Below are 17,141 nucleotides of genomic sequence, written 5' to 3' on the forward strand. Positions count from 1 at the left end.
ATTTAGGATGCATTTAGTTTGTATTTTTATTTTTTATTTTTATTTTTAATATTTTTTATTTTTTAAATTTTATAAAAATAAAAATACAAAAATACAAAAAATACTAAAAATAAAAACAAAAAACAAACACACAGACCAAACACACTTTTATTAATTTGTGGTTCCAAGACACATGGTTTTGTTAGCTCGTCGGCAATGATAATTTTGCTCGAGTTAAAGACTCTGATAAGGTGTTGGCGGAAATTAATTTGAAAATAGCTATATATGTTGACCTAATTCAAGGTATTCTTTCAGCTAATCACTCTACCACTCTCTTGGTTCATGCAACTAAAGATATAATAATTTAGGATTGTACCATTCACATGTTTATATATTCAATACAGGTGTAGCTACACACAGAGTTTTCTCAAACAAACTGGATGTTCAAATTAAATGAACACCGTATTTTTATCAAGAAAATATGTTACTTTATCTTAATTTTTTTTTTTTTAAACAAATTAAAAGTGTAGACAAATATATCCTTTACAGAAAAATACACTTACTTTGAAAGAAATCAGTTTAAATTGATTATACTATCAAAATTATAAACAATTATTATTTAACATTATTAGTGAAAGTGGCATAGAACATATTTGCAGAAATAATTTTGCTAAGTAACTAATTAAGATATCAGTCAATTTGAGCTAACTTTTTAAATTTCAAAAAAACACGTGCCGTTGCGTCCTTCCTTCGAAAAAAAATTCCAAAATCTAAAAAAGAAACGTCCAATAATATAATCCACATAAAAAATTATTTATTTACTCAAAAGGAAACATGTGAAACCTATAAAAGAAACATCCATTTAATTAGAAAAAAATCGAAAAAACAGTTAAAGCAAAAAATTCAAAAAAAAAAGGAACGCACCTACTCCCGAAAAAAAAATATCCAAAAAGCTAAGAAAGAAACATCTAGTAATCCACATAAAAACCATGAAAAGAAACATTTGAAATCCTAAAAAAAATCTAAAAAATAGTTAAAGAAACAAATTCAAATAAAAAAAAGAATGCACTTTGAGAGGGCGGTCTGCGACGCTGCATTTGCGAGGGGAAGGCCATTGCAGTAGTTGGCGGTGATGTGAATCGCGCGGGGAAAGGCAATGAGGTGGTTCTGAGAGCGGCGAATCGCAAAGGGGAGGGCGCTGCGAATTGTGAGGGAGGGCGTTGAGGTGGTCCTAGACGCGGCAAATCGTGCAGGGCAGGGGATGGCACTAAGGTGGTCTTGGGCATGGCGAATCGCAAGAGAGAACTCTATAGTGGAAGAGGAAGACAACCAGATGAACGGCGTGAGTGGGAGTGGAAGAGAAAGAAGGGATGTGCATTTGTTTTTTTCAATTTTAGGATTAGGTTTAGGAATTTATTTTTGTGTTATTTAACCTTTTTTATTGCGATCCATATTGAAAGGTACCAGAAGCTTAGATAACTGCTCAAACGAAGAAGAGGATGAGAGTGAGAGATTGAAGGAGAGGGAACAGAGAGAATTGAGCTTTGTAAATGTGCATTCTGTGTTTGTTGCATCATAACTATGTTTTCAGTAGGGGTGAGTGTGCTTTTATATGTACAAGTGCAAGCTGGCTCTAGAAGCATCTAACTGAACACTCAACTGATTCTAGAAGCCTGACTGTAACTGAACTCTAACACTCTACCCAAAACAGAAAGTGTACAACTAAGCATACTAACAGCTCAGCAAACTAACTTCCTTCAAACTGACTTATGACTCACGGAACTCAGCACACCAGCAGTAGTAGTTTCAGCAGCTTCTATGACTTGTAATTCAGCACCCTTATCATCATCTCTGCTTTCTTTTCTTTCTTGTTTTCCTGTCTCCTCTTGTTGGTCTAATTCAACAATGCCCATCCTAGTTCTAAGGTGCATGAAGCTCTCTGATGGAATGGCCTTTGTTAGAATGTCTGCTACTTGGACTGCTCCTGGAATGTGGCTTACTCTGACAGAGTTGTTATTCACATGATCCCTCACAAAATGTAAATCTATCTCGAAATGTTTTGACTTGGAATGAAGAATTGGATTGGCTGTTAGTAGGACTGCACTTAAGTTATCACAGTACATCAGTGGTGCTTCATTTGGTGAGAATTGCAGCTCCATCATTAAGCTCTTTATCCATAGCAATTCTGCTACCAGATCAGCCATACTCCTATATTCTACTTCAGTACTGGATCCTGCATCTGCTGTTTACTTCTTTGAAGCCCAAGAGACTAAGTTTGAGCCAAGGAACACACAATATCCACTTGTGGATTTCCTGTCGTTAGGGTCTCCAGCCCAATCTGAGTCACTATAGGCTGTTATTTGCAATGGGCAGTCCTTGTGTAGATGCAAGCCATAGTTTCTTGTTCCACTGAGGTACCTTAGTATTCGTTTCACCATTTTCTAGTGTGTGTCCAGAGGAGCCTGAACATATTCAGCCATTTTATTGACACAGTAGGAGATTTCTGGTATAGTTATTGTCAGGTATTGCAAGCTTCTAATGACTGACCAGTAAAGTTGAGGATCATTAAAACTTGAGCCCCCAAAGGCTGACAACTTTACAGTGGAGGGTAAAGGTGTATGAAAGCTTGTACACCCTACCATGTCTGCCTTCTTCAGCACTGCCCCAATGTATTTTTGCTGTGAGAGAATCAAACCCCCAGTTTTTGTTTTGGCTACTTGCACACCCAAGAAATAGTGAAGATCCCCCAAGTCCTTAAGTGAAAACCTGGCATTCAGTTTGTCAATAACTTCTCTTACATGCTGTTCAGATTCACCAGTGATGATGATGTCGTCTACATACACCAATACAAAGGTTTTTATACCATTTGCATTCCTCAAGAATACAGAAACATCTAATTTTGTTGCTTAAAAACCAATCTCTGCCAATCCACATGCCAGTTTATGATACCATTGTCTTGGCGCTTCCTTTAAGCCATAGCAGGCTTTGGTTAACGTGCATACCAGTAAGGAGTCACCAATTTCGTACCCCTTTGGTTGCTTCATGTAAACTTCTTCCGCTAGATCTCCATGTAGAAATGCATTGTTGACATCTAATTGTTTGATCACCCAAGACTTGGCCAATGCTATTGATAGAAGTATTCTGATTGACGTAGGCTTTACCACTGGACTATATGTCTCAGTGAAGTCACATCCAGCCTTCTGTGCATAATCCTGTGTCACTAGTCTTGCCTTATATTTTTGTAGTGATCCATCTGAATTATATTTCACCCTGAAGACCCACCTACTTCCTATTGCTTCTATGTTTTGAGGGAGGGCTACCAGCTCCCAAGTTTTATTCTTCATTGGTGCTGCACACTCCAAGTCCATTGCTTCTTTCCATTCAGGTGAGTTGAGGGCTTGTTGTACACTTCTTGGCTCCATACATGCTTGAAAGGCTTTTGGCTTGAACACACCAGCTTGGCTCCTAGTGATCATAGGATGTGAGTTAGTTGGGTTTCTTGCTGCACAAGGGATTTCTGGTTCAGAGAGTGGCAGAACTATTTCGATGTCATTAATATGGACTGGGATGGGAGTTGCTGATGCTGCTATTCTTCTTAGTTGAGTTGATTCAGACCTGATTGAACTTGACACTTCTGCTTCTCTTTGCTGCATTTGATCTTCAATTTTGGAACCACTTGGGACTGCTGATGTGGGCCTGTGTTCTTGGTCAGTTCTGAGATTGTAGGGTGAAGATGGTTCTGATGATTGATGGTGCTGTTGTTACTGCAGGGCTTCATTAGGTATTGGGATTCTTGGAATTGTAGGAATTGTTAAGGTGGAGGCATATGAATTATGAGCATTGTTGACTTTCTTTTTTGTTTGTTGGAATGGGAAGCTATCTTCAAAGAAAACTACATGAGGAGTTATGATAACTTTTCCTTGCTGAGTAAGACATTTGTATCCTTTATGTGTAGTGCTATAGTCAATAAAGGTACATGAAGATGACCTAAAGGCAAGCTTATGTTTGTTATAGGCTCTTTGATGTGGGAAGCACAAGCATCCAAATACTCTAAGGCTGTCATAGGAGGGCTTCTTTCCCAGTAACTTCTTAGTTGGTGAGAGTCCATTTAGGACAGGTGTAGAAAGCATGCTTATCAATTTTGCAGCTGTAGTGAATGCCTCCCCCCAGAATGTTGTTGGCATTGAGGCTGCTGCTAACAATGTCAAGCCTATTTCTACTACATGCCGATGCTTTCTCTCTGCTAAACCATTCTGTTGGTGTACATGAGGGCAAGAAAACCTGTGTTGAACTCCTTTTTCCTGCAAGGCCTTTGACAAGCTTTTATATTCTGCTGCATTATCACTTTGAAGCACTTTTAGTTTTGAGTTTAATTGTAATTCAACCATCTGTTGGAAATTATTAAAAACTGACTTTAACTGAGATCTAGACTTAATATGATATATCCAGGTGAATCTTGAAAATGCATCAATGAAGTTTACAAAATACCAATTTCCATTATTGTCAGCAATGGATGAAGGTCCCCATATATCTGTATACACAAGTTCTAAAGGGCTAGAATACATTATTTGTGAGGTAGGAAAAGGGAGTTGGTGTGATTTCCCTATGCAACAAGCTGGGCACTTTATTTGATTACTAGCTAAAACAGAAATATTACAAGAATTTAGGACTTTAGTCATTGCATTTTGATTTGGATGCCCTAATCTGGCATGCCAAATCTGAAGGCTGGTCTTATTATTCAGAGAAGTGTGAAATGCAGCTGGTGTGTGTATTGTGATGAAATTGAGAAATTTATAGAGGCCTTTATCAACCTTCCCTTGAAGCACAATTTCTTTTGTTTCTTGTGATTTAATGCAGCACTTGTCAGCATGAAATTCAAAAAAGACTCCATTGTCACAGCAGAACTGATGTACACTCATCAAATTTTTTGTGATTTCAGGCACAAATAGCAATTTTCTTAACACAAATAATCTAGAGCTCAAGTCAGATTTAATGCATGCATTGCCAACAGAATTAATTTGCAAACATGTACCATCTCCTATCACAACTTGCTCATTACCAATGTATTCTTCCTTTTCAAATAGATTTTGTTCATCATGTGTCATGTGGTGGGTAGCTCCTGAGTCAGGATACCAGTTTGGGTCTTGGATGGTTGCTGGTGTAGCCAGTACATTGCTGAGGTTAGCTTTAGGTTGATTGAATTGATCACTGTAGTTTCCTTCATACTGCTCTTCCTCACTGTATCTATACCAGCAGGTCTTAGCTGCATGTCCTATCTTGTCAAAAACTTGACACTGTGGTCTTAGCTGTATGTCCTATCTTGTCACAAACTTGACACTGTGGTCTTTCATACTGTCCATACTGCACTCTGCCCCTTCCATATTGTCCTCTTCCATAACCATAGTGCTACTGTTCTTGTGCTTCTTTATTTTCAGGATACTGGCCTGATGCTCCTCTTCCTCCATTTCGCAGATCTTGCATCATTCTGCCTCCTCTACTCATTCTTCCTGCTCTTCCTCGAAAACTTCCTCTAAAATTGCCTCTTGTTGCTGAATTTTGAGGTGGAAATTGGCTTTGTTGATTTTGTAAATACTGTGAGTGCTGAGCTATATTTGCTTGTACAAACGTCTTAGATCTTCTGAATCTTGCTAGCATACTTTCATGAGAAAGTAGCAGTGCTTCTAATTCACCTACAGTGATACTATTTGATCTTGTCAAGACAGAAGTCACAACGTTTCCATACTCCTCAGTCAGGCCATGCAGAATTGCATTAACATGATCACTTTCTTTCATTGATTCTCCTACCGAAGCTAGAGCATCTATAGTACTTTTTATTAACAACACATATTCAGTCACTGATGCACCTATTTGAATAGTGCTAAGTTTGTTCTTCAATTGCATTACCTTGGCTTTGATTTGAGAAGAGAAATTATCTTCCAGCCTTCTCCAAATCTGGTATGTGAGCGTGCAACCAACTATTCTTGTAGTGAATGGATTTGACATGGAAGCAAGTAACCAAGATTTCAGAAGAGCGTCTTGCCTTTTCCACTTCTGAAACTCTGGATTCTGTGAGCCATCTGGAAGACAAGCTTGAGGAATGCCTTCTCCAGTGAGATGATTCAACATGTCATTGCCTTCAACCGTTGATTCTGCCTGGTCTTTCCATTGTAGATAGTTGTTTTCATCCAATTTCATGGATATTGGCGTCGCTACAAAATTCTGTGCCATCTTTATCGAGCTAGATCTTGTTCAGTAGCTTACAAAAGCTGTGGTACCTAGAGCTCTGATACCATGAAAGGTACCAGAAGCTTAGATAACTGCTCAGAGGAAGAAGAGGATGAGAGTGAGAGATTGAAGGAGAGGGAATAGAGAGAACAGAGAGAATTGAGCTTTGTAAATGTGCATTCTGTGTTTGTTGCATTAGAACTATGTTTTCAGTAGGGGTGAGTGTGCTTTTATATGTACAAGTGCAAGCTGGCTCTAGAAGCATCTAACTGAATACTCAACTGATTCTAGAAGACTGACTGTAACTGAACTCTAACAAACTACCCAAAACAGAAAGTGTACAGCTAAGTATACTAACAGCTCAGCGAACTAACTTCCTTCAAACTAACTTGTGACTCACGGAACTCAGCACACCAGCATTAGTAGTTTCAACAGCTTCTATGACTTGTAATTCAGCATCCTTATCACATATTATAGTTAGTTGGAATTAGCTGGTATCCTAGTTAATTTCAGATTTTTTATGGCAGAAAACTATTTTGGTGAGTTGGCGAGAATATGCGGTAGACGATGTAAGTAAAAGATTTCCAGGCATATGGAACAGACTTGAAATTCGGAACATAAAAATATTACATTTAAGTCACAGTCATAACATTAAGAATTTGGATCACACTTTGAATCTAACTTTTAGACTTATTAAGTCACAGTGATTGCATGTGGATCATCTTGATCCGGTCAACTCCGCAGCACCATGGATAGAGGATTGTTCCATTTCATTGTGCAATCGATTAGGGCCACTTGGAGTAACTCTAAGCATGCGAACGACACGTGATAATTTTGTAACACGAAGAGAAGAAGTTGAAGTCACATCTGCATTCACCACCATTGTTGCAAAGAGTGTTGTCACCAGAATAGCTACTAAAATTACCACTACAAAAGGCTTTGTTCTAATTGCCATCTCTCTCAGTTTGACACACTATATATGTACTAACAAATAGTAATAAGTGACACCAATACATATGCAATTGCTTTTATAGTCCTAATAATGAGCATACTCCAAATCATATTTATGGCTTAAATAAATTCATATTGTCTTTGTCGCGAAGGATACAAGGGTCAATGCTTTTTTAGCGAAAATACATTAAGTGAGAAATATCAGAAAATTATTAGAATTTATAATTTATTATTTTTTATTATTATTTAGCTATCAATTCAATTTTTAAACATTAATGACTAAATAATGACAAAAATAATAAATTTTAATAACTTTATAATATTTCTCTTACAAATATAGTTAGTGTTGGTTAAAATGCAAAGCAACTTACAAAAGAAAAATGTTTTCATGACATTTATTATTTTGTTTTCTTTCAAATATATTTAACATTAGTTAATTCGTTATCCTTTTTTGGAATTAATGACTTGTTTTCCAATTTTTCAGGGACAGACAAGAAATTCAAATTTTAATTTGAAAGATCAAAATAATTCATAAAATACAACTTTAAGATTATTTTAAAATATATATTTTTTATAATTATATAAAAATTAATATTTAATAAATAATTATATTAATTATTAATCATTCTAATTATCAATCATTCTAATATAATTGTCAATTATACATAATTAATATTTTCTTTATCAGTAGTGCTACATAGCTAATAAACTATCCACAATTAAAAGTCACGCAATTAATAGATTTAACTTATAATTATGGTTTTGAAATATATTAAAACACTTATCCAATCACATATATACTATGATACACGGACACGGACACGGAACATGACATAACATGAAACACGTCGATACATGAACTTTCAAATTTGATAAAACACGGGATACATATATATATATAAAATATAAAGTATTTTTTAGATAATAATATTTAATATTTTATTAATATTAAAATATAAATAGTTTTTTTAATTACTTTTAGTGGCTTATTTTAACTATATAAAGTATTTTAAATAGTTTTTGTTTTAATAAATAACAATAATATATACTATTTCTAAATTTATTTCAAGAATACATGTTAATAATAAGATTGTCCAAGCGTGTCTGGATAAGAATTTTTATTTTTTCAAAAATGTTATTTGTATACTAAAATTAGCCACGAAAATTACCAACGTATTTGTGTATAAATACATGTGTAGTTTAATTTATTTTCAATGTGTATTTGCATTCTAGCATGTATTTTATACTGGTGACTGACTTTTGTGGCTGATTTTGGTGTACACCTAGCATAACTCTTATTTTTTTTATTAAGACACGATTGGACACAGCAGACACGCATATCGGACGAGTGTCAAAGAGTGTCGTGTACGAAATGTATCTGACAAGTAGACACGGCAACTCAACAAAGTGTCTGTGATTGATAGCATATATAACATGTGCAAGACATTAATAATTATTAATGAAACACAAATATTATATTTAAAAAGGAATATAAAATTTTCCAAAATAACATTCTAAAATTTCTCACCTCTTTTATCAAGGATTAAATTCAAAATCACTCTCAAAATAATGCCTTTAATTAACGAGTGAACTACCAACCCGGTCCCTGACTATTTCGCAGAATGACAAAACAACCCTAACGAATAAAGCAGTCCACTTCGGTCCTTGTCCCATACGTCCGTGACACAAGGTGGTCACTGTGGGTGGATCTCTGGTAACTACGATCGGAAAACACTGAGCTGGCACGGTGAACGTGTGTTAGCTTGCTGATGTGGATGACACCTCAAATAGTCAGGGGTTTAATTGTTCCCATCCACGTCAACCAAAACGTGGACACCTCAAAATGGTTAGGGGGTTAATTGTCCCCATCCACCTCAAATGGTCAGGGGTAAACGACCTCCCTCTTCCAACTTCACTCAACAGCTATGTTGGAATGGAGGAACAGCCACCACCGCCCACCTCCGCCATCCCCAACCAACCTCCGCCATCCTCATCCATAGTTGCCACCATCTCGAAGCCTGTATAAGACCAATACACAACGCTACAACAGCCTCGAGGAGGATGTTTCCTGTAGTAAAGAAGGCAATGAAGTCACCAAGCTCGATGCGGAGGAAGGATAAAGAGCCTCCGGCAACGGGGATGTCGACTGCGAACTACACTACAAGAAAATAAGCTTTCTGCCACGCTTTTAAAGCGTGCCGAAAAGTGCTAAAAAAGGTGTCAACAGCTTTTCGCCACGCTTTTTGAGCTATCGTCACGCTTTTGAAAGGTTCATATCTGCCAGCGTGCCGATTGCTCTATTAGCACGCTTTCTTTTTTACCACGCTTTTAAGCGTAGCCATATGTATTAACCTATTGGCATGCTTTAAAAGCGTATCGAAAAGTAAAAGATATCCGCACATTTTTGAAGCGTGCCAATAGTAAAAGATATGGTATCACTTTTGAAGCATGCCAATAGTCGAAGAAACATGGACCTATTGCCACGCTTTTAAAGCATGACTATATTCCTATCATTAAAAATAAAAATTTGGCATGTGCTTTTACACATATTCTAATGCACTCCAAAAACAATAAAAAAAATTGACAAAAATCATTGAATATCAACTGAAAATTATAAAAATAGATAATTTCCTTTGTATAAGGATGATATAGCATTTGCAGCTATCCACATCCACCTCAATAGTCCAAAAACATAAAAAGAGAATCCCTTCTTGAACAATTCAAGTTAAAGGTATTCAAAACTATTTACCAATCATTCCACCTCTACACGGAAAAATAGCATTTCCATACTCATCACCACCAATGCTCACTCTCCCATTGAAATATCCAGACCCTCCTCTTCCACCATGTCCAGCACCACCACCAGCTCCATTCAAAAAGTTTTCCTTTCCAATACCTTCAGTGCAACCTGAAAAAGGTCTCAGTCTAGTCAGAATCCCAAAACTACACTATCATTATTTTGTAATAAGAAATTTGGAAGAGAAGAAAGCAGCCAAAGAAAGGCTTGAAGAACTTTTCTATTACCTAATTCTAATGTAGTAAGCACACCATCAGTGCCAACAATCACAGTTCTTACCCTGTGAATGTGAACTATGCTTCCTTTCATAATTCCATTTACAAGATCCTCAACACGACAAATCTTCAAAAACACAGAGTAGCACAATAAGATTCTAATTTAACAATACCATTTCCTGTGCAAGACCCGATGACAATAACCAACAACAACAAAGCCTTGTCCCACTAAGTGGGGTCGGCTACATAAATCAAACGACGCCATTGTGCTCTGTCATGTATCGTGTCTACAGAGAGACCGTTTACATGTAGATCTCGTTTGACCACCTCATGGATGGTCTTCTTAGGTCTTCCTCTGCCTTTCGCCATTTCTCCATCTTCCATCTCATCCATCCTCCTGACTGGATGTTCTATCGGTCTTCTTCTCACATGTCCAAACCACCTGAGACGCGATTCAATCATCTTTTCCACAATGGGTGCTACTCCAGCTCTCTCCCTTATATCTTCATTCCTTATTTTATCCAATCGCGTATGACCACTCATCCATCTCAACATCTTCATCTCTGCCACACTCAGCTTATGTTCGTGCTTCCCTTTAGCCGCCCAACACTCCGTACCATACAGCATAGCTGGTCTTATAGCGGTGCGATAGAATTTACCTTTAAGTTTTAAAGGCACTTTTTTGTCGCATATAAAACCAGATGCACTCCGTCATTTTGACCAACCTGCTTGGATCCTATGATTTACATCCTGTTCAATCTCTCCATTATCCTGTATGATGCACCCAAGATACTTAAAACTTTTAACTTTTCGTAGGATGTTTTTCTCCAATCTTCACCTCTATATTGGGGTTTTCCCTTCTCAAACTGAACTTGCATTCCATATAATCCGTCTTGCTACGGCTTATGTGCAGACCATACACTTCTAGAGCTTCTCTCCATAACTCCAACTTCTTATTTAGGTCTTCCCTTGACTCTCCCATAAGGACGATATCATCAGTAAAAAGCATGCACCATGGCACAGGCTCTTGGATATGCTCTGTGAGTACTTCCAAGACTAATGTGAAAAGGTATGGACTTAAGGATGATCCCTGGTGTAATCCTATACCAATAGAGAATTCCTCTGTCACACCACCTTGAGTCTTCACACTAGTTGTGGCCCCATCATACATGTCTTTAATTGCCCGAATATATGCGATCATTACTCTATTTTTTTCTAAAACCTTCCATAAGACCTCTCTTGGTACCCTATCATACGCTTTTTCCAAATCAACAAACATCATATGTAGATCCCTTTTATTACTACGATATCTCTTCATCATCCTTCTTAATAGGTATATCGCTTCAGTGGTAGATCTGCCTAGCATACATAAATCCAAATTGGTTCTCTGTTACTTGTGTCTCTTTTCTCAACCTCCGTTCTATCACCATTTTCCATAATTTCATAGTATGACTCATAAGCTTAATCTCTCTATAGTTTCTACAACTTTGTATATCCCCATTATTCTTGTAAATAGGTACTAAGGTGCTCTTTCTCCACTCATCAGGCATCTTCTTTGACCTTAAAATCTTATTAAAAAACATGGTTAATCAGTTGATGCCTTTTTCTCCAAGACCCTACCAAACCTCAATCGGAATATTATCAGGTCCTACTGCCCTGCCATTTTTCATCTGCTTTAGAGCCTCTTTTACCTTGAAGTCTCGAATCCTTCGATAGTAGTCAAAGTTTTTATCTTCTTTCCTTGTGCATAATCGACCAAGGCTCAGAAGAGTCTTCTGTCCCTCATTAAATAACTCGTAAAAGTAACTCTTCCACCTTTCATTAATCTTCTCCTCTTGAGCCAATACCTCTCCATCCTTATCCTTTATGCACTTAACCTGATCTAAATCTCTCGTTCTTCTTTCCCGACTCTTTGCGATTCTATATATACCTTTTTCTCTTTCTTTCGTGCCCAAAGACTGGTAGAGACCCTCATATGCTCTTGTTCTTGCTTCACTTACAGCCACTTTTGTCTCTTTCTTAGCTGCCTTATATTTTTCCCAATTATCTGCATTGCGGCATAAAGACCACTCTTTAAAGCATTCCCTTTTTATCTTTATCTTTTCTTGTATACTCGCATTCCACCACCAGGACTCCTTGTCTCTTGGTCCTATTCCTTTAGATTTACCAAAACTTTCTTTTGCTGTTCTCGTAATAACTTCTGTGATCTCCCTCCACATCTCTTTTGCGCTTCCATTCTCATCCCACTTTGCCTCTTCTCCTACCCGTTTTAGGAAACTTCTTTGTTCCTCACCTTTCATCCGCCACCACCTTGTCCTTGGGTTCTTCGTATGATGTCTTTTCCTCAATTTTTGCTCAACGCGAAAATCCATGACGAGCACCCTATGTTGTGTTGTCAAACTCTCTCCCAGGATAATTTTACAGTTAATGCAAAATTTCCGATCGACTATCCTCAACAAGAAGAAGTCGATTTGAGAGCTTGTCATGCCACTCTTATAGGTTATAAGATGTTCGTCTCTCTTTTTAAAACATGTATTTGCGATGAGAAGATCAAAGGTTGAGGAAAAGTCCAAAATAGTTTTACCATCGGCATTGATCACCCCGAAACCATGGCCTCCGTGAATACTCCCATATCCAGTCACTTCTCTTCCAACATGGCCATTTAAATCTCCTCCTAAGAAAATCTTATCTCCCAAAAGTATGCCTTGAACCAAACTCTCTAGATCCTCCCAAAACCTTATCTTGTGTTGTTCGTCCGAACCCACTTGCGGTGCATAGGCGCTAATCACATGGCAAGCACCTCCCTCCACCAAAAGTTTGATAGAAATGATCCGATCTCCCACCCTCTTGACATCCACTACGTCCTTCTTCCACTGCTTATCCACAATTATTCCAACCCCATTTCTATTCTTCACCTTTCCTGTATACCAAAGTTTGAAACCAGAAGTATCCAACTCCCTAGCCTTTGCACCAACCCATTTCGTTTCTTGTAGGCACATAATGTTAATCTTCCTCCTTGTCATGGTGTCCACCACCTCCATGGACTTTCCTGTTAGAGTGCCTATGTTCCATGTTCCAAATCTCAATCTTTTATCACTTCGACCTTTGCCTTTTACCTTGTGAACTAGCTTATTTACCCTCGTCCATTCACGAAAACGCGAGAATCCTTACTCATTTAACACTACATCCGGGCAACGATGTAACGGCTCTTGCTTTGACACCGTACTAGAGCCATACAAGAAAGTTCTGATATTCTTACAACGACAATATACATATATAGATATACACTGAGCATTACAGCATAAGCAAAAACTAATACTCTTTTGAGTATTATTACAAGCCCTGAGTTTTTCAGAAATTATATAATCACATTAAATGCAACATATGTGGGCGAGAAAAAATTGATTCCAACAATAACTACTCAAAATAAAATCTATTACTTAACAAATCTTACTTGAAGAGAGAAGGATAGTGTATAATTGACATGACAATCATCAGGTGGAGTTATCAAATCTATTGGGCATCTCTGTGTGTCGCAAAGATGCTTTGTCACCCTGCAAAGGTTGTTTAAAAGATAGGAACAATAAACTGGATTAAGTCTAGAGTTTCTTTGGTTTCACACTTAAACAGCTTGTATGGTAGCTGTTTAATCAATCATTGTGTCTAAGCAGCCATACTCACGTGCCTCTACTAGCATCATCATCCAAAGGGGCTTGAAGTAAAGAACCTGGGCTAACCTGTCACAAGAGAAGGGCTATTAAAATTCCGAAAACAAGTATGGGCTACAAAACCGACTGAGCTGCAAACATAGTGCAGAATTTTTCTTCAAACAGAAGCTGAGCTATATAACCAAAATTGACTGAACTTGACAGTAAAGCCTTAAAAAGGGAACAGCAATGGCAGATTCATATTGCATGCAAATACAACAATATCCACAAAGTCTTTTACTGCAAGAGGGAGTTAGCTACATGGATCAACAACAGTTACAGGATCCTATTGTAAATCATATAGACAAATCACAATCTAAGTCCTTCTAAACGGTTTCTTTGCAGGCTTTTTTACTTTGTGGGAAAAGAGATTTTATTAGAAGAGAAGAAAAGACTACAAAAGAGGATCAGGGGGGAAAAATAACGTAATGCTAAATCCTAAGTAGATAAACCATGCAGCAACAAATGTCAATCTGTTTGTGTATCTGATAATGACACTCCATGAAATAAAGCAAGAGCAGAGCACCAAAGAGAATATTGAAAAAAAAAAGTAAATGTACAGTTGAAAAGGAATTACAAAAACTCTAACACTCCTTTAATAGGAGCCAGAGAAAGTGATCAAACAGTTGTGGTTTCAAAGAAGGACAAAGCAATTTGTGGTTTCAAAAACTTAAAATAGAACCATTCAGTTAAAGAGACAGCAGAGAATATATTCAAAAGATAAATTATGCAAAGGAAAGCAACTGAATACATTAAACCAAAAAAACGAAGTGTCATAAAACCGTTTATCCCAAAAATTTAAGCTGATAGGTGGGGAATAAGAGGTCCCCTGTACAAAAGCAAAAACAAAAAACAAAAGATATATTAATTGAATAACAATTGCAGAATTTTTTTAGCAAAGTACGTCATATAGAAGCCAAAAATGGTCTCACCAAGATATAAGACAAAATTATAGTAGCAAAGCTACATTTTAGTATAGTAATACATGAGATTTAATTTTTTTTTATTTTTTATTTTTTTCTCTTTTATTGTGCCGGAAAAAAAAAGGATGATATATCAGAGAAGTAATCCTAAGCTACAAAAAGACTTAAAATTCCATATGTATAGTTAAAGTTATGTAATCACTTTGGTGAATATAATGAATAACTTCATAGAAAGCCAAAGCACATGTACAAGACACCATACCAGAGGATTAATCTTATTAGAATCACTGCCAAGCTTATTCAATGCATCACACATGCAAGCTAGGTCAACAACAGCTGGGACTCCAGTAAAATCCTAGGCAAAAAGAATAAAACAAATCACTTATTAGTTAACACTTATATAACCCATCCCATACTATAACCATTTCACACAATCCACATTCCAAAAGTTAACAAGGTACCTGCAAGAGGACCCACGCAGGCTTGAAAGGAATTTCAACTTGCTTTGGAGAAGTGTTTTCTCAGTCAATAATCTTCTCAACATCCTCTTTCTTGACTTGGAAATTGTCACAATTACGAATGGCAGATTCAAGGAGAATTCTGATAGAATACGGCAACTTGTCTGTGATCACAAATAATAGTGGACATCTTAGCAAGTGACTAAACCAGAAGACAAATAATAGTGGACATCTTAGCAAGTGACTAAACCAGAAGACAAATGCACAATTCTGAAGAGGGGGTAACAGTAAGGAAATCACCGATCACCGATATCAAAACAATCTTTAAACCAAAATTCAGCTACAAACATGGCGTAAAACAAGAAAGAAATCAAAACAAGCAAAATTTACCAGCTCTTGGATCTTTGAGAGAAGGAAGGCTATAGAATTTTCCAAACTCGCCACCTCCAGGCTTGAGGAGACTTGTCAGGTTTCCCTTGAATGGATTTTCACTGGCTGAAACGTCCAATTAGAACAGAAATAACTCAGCACCAGTTATCAGAAACTTTGAGACTACAGTTGTAATACACATTAATTATAAGGCAAAAATTCCTCGATCTATTCAAGCACAAATGAAATATTCAAATCCTCACTAAAAAAAATAAAAATAAAAAGAACGAGAAACAGATTATAAGAAATGGAAATGAAAAATGCACAGTTTAGGGCAAGTTTGGATTCTGAAATAGTTTTCAGTTTTCATAAAGATATCGCCTTATTCTTTATTTTATAAGTTTTCTAACTTATTGTTTTTAAAAGGTTGAAAAAAATGGAAGGAAATGCGAGTGACAGAGTCTAAAGCGGCCTAGTGATAACTGAAATTAAATGAAAAACAAGAGCGAAAAAGCGAATCTGAGCACAAATTAAATGAAAGATAATAATAATTCAAATAAAAAAGGCAAGAATTCGAGAAAGCAAAGAAACACTCCGAAATTGTGGGAGTGAGTACCCATGGAAGCCAAGCTGCGTTGGAATCGTTGGAGAAGAGGAGCGAGGGCTCTGGCATGAGCGCGGAGGCTGATCGGAGAACTGAAGTCAAGGCGGTGGGTCTTGATTGATTGATTATACCCAAAGGCATCCAATTTTCTTGATTGATTTCTAAAAAAACGAAGATGGAGCACAACTGAGCACTAACCTTCGAGCAGCACGGCGAGCAGAACCACGACAGAGAAGCGAGCAGAACCGCGACAGAGAGAGGTGAGCAGAACTGCGACAGAGAGAGGCGAGCAGCACGACGACCAGAACGGCAAGAAGGACAGTAAGAGAAATGGCGAACGCTGAACCACGACACAGAAGGACAGCAGAACGGCGAGAAGGACAGCAAAACCGCGACAGAGAGAGGCTGGGTTCGAGAAGATGAAGTTGAACGCTGAAGATGGATGAACGACGCCAAGGCTAGGTTCGAGAAGATGGATGAACGACGGCGCCTTAGCTTTTAGGGTTTCATTATTTTTAGTTAGTGTGTTTTTGTTATCATTTTTAGTTAAAAGTGAATTTGATAACAATGTTAAGTTAGTGTGTTGTTGTTATCATTTTTAGGATAAAATTTGATAACTTTGAAAAAAAAAAGGTTAAATGTGGGAAAAATAGGTGGGAAACTAAATTTTAGGGGAGGAAATTCTGTCGGCACGTTTTTTTACGGTGTCAAATTAAATATGGTATAGCTACGCTTTTCAAGCGTGTCGGTTTCCTTCTATAGTCACGCTTTTCAAGCGTGCCGGTTTTCTTCTATAGCCACGTTTTTTAAGCGTGACAAAAAAAGGGTGGCTAAATTTTTAATTAGTGGCCACCCTCGTAAAAGCGTGCCGATTTCCTTTTATCGTCACGCTTTTCAAGCGTGGCAGTAAAAA

General features: G+C 37.2%; 1 protein-coding gene across 6 annotated transcripts; it reads right to left on the bottom strand.

Annotated features, from left to right (window-relative positions):
* LOC107609857 lies at positions 9,886–16,809 on the bottom strand. Of its 6 annotated transcripts, none has more exons than XR_002351394.1 (7): positions 16,241–16,795; positions 15,646–15,750; positions 15,259–15,419; positions 15,060–15,152; positions 13,849–13,904; positions 13,622–13,721; positions 9,886–10,063 (listed from the first exon to the last, which is right to left on the bottom strand). XR_002351394.1 is itself a non-coding variant. In XM_021107614.1 (7 exons), the coding sequence occupies exons 4-7, from the start codon at positions 15,111–15,113 to the stop codon at positions 10,085–10,087; spliced, it is 420 nt and encodes a 139-aa protein (XP_020963273.1). In that variant the 5' UTR covers positions 15,114–15,152; positions 15,259–15,419; positions 15,646–15,750; positions 16,427–16,809; the 3' UTR covers positions 10,075–10,084. The 6 variants fall into 6 exon arrangements, 2 of the variants coding, with proteins under 2 accessions (XP_020963273.1, XP_020963272.1); XM_021107614.1 differs by lacking the exon at positions 9,886–10,063 and adding an exon at positions 10,075–10,294 and having other exon boundaries at positions 16,427–16,809; XM_021107613.1 differs by lacking the exon at positions 9,886–10,063 and adding an exon at positions 10,075–10,294 and having other exon boundaries at positions 16,241–16,807.

The sequence above is a fragment of the Arachis ipaensis genome, chromosome B07 (assembly GCF_000816755.2).
Source record: "Arachis ipaensis cultivar K30076 chromosome B07, Araip1.1, whole genome shotgun sequence".
Taxonomy (NCBI): Eukaryota; Viridiplantae; Streptophyta; class Magnoliopsida; order Fabales; family Fabaceae; genus Arachis; species Arachis ipaensis.

What these genes read in the sequence shown, in the direction of transcription:
- LOC107609857 (XM_021107614.1), bottom strand. Translation starts at nt 15,113, where the DNA reads ATGTGTGATGCATTGAATAAGCTTGGCAGTGATTCTAATAAGATTAAT. An exon ending in CTAATAAGATTAATCCTCTG is followed by an intron (nt 13,905 to 15,059) that starts GTATGGTGTCTT and finishes CTCTTGTGACAG; the next exon opens with GTTAGCCCAGGTTCTTTACT. An exon ending in CACTATCCTTCTCTCTTCAA is followed by an intron (nt 10,295 to 13,621) that starts GTAAGATTTGTT and finishes GTGTTTTTGAAG; the next exon opens with ATTTGTCGTGTTGAGGATCT.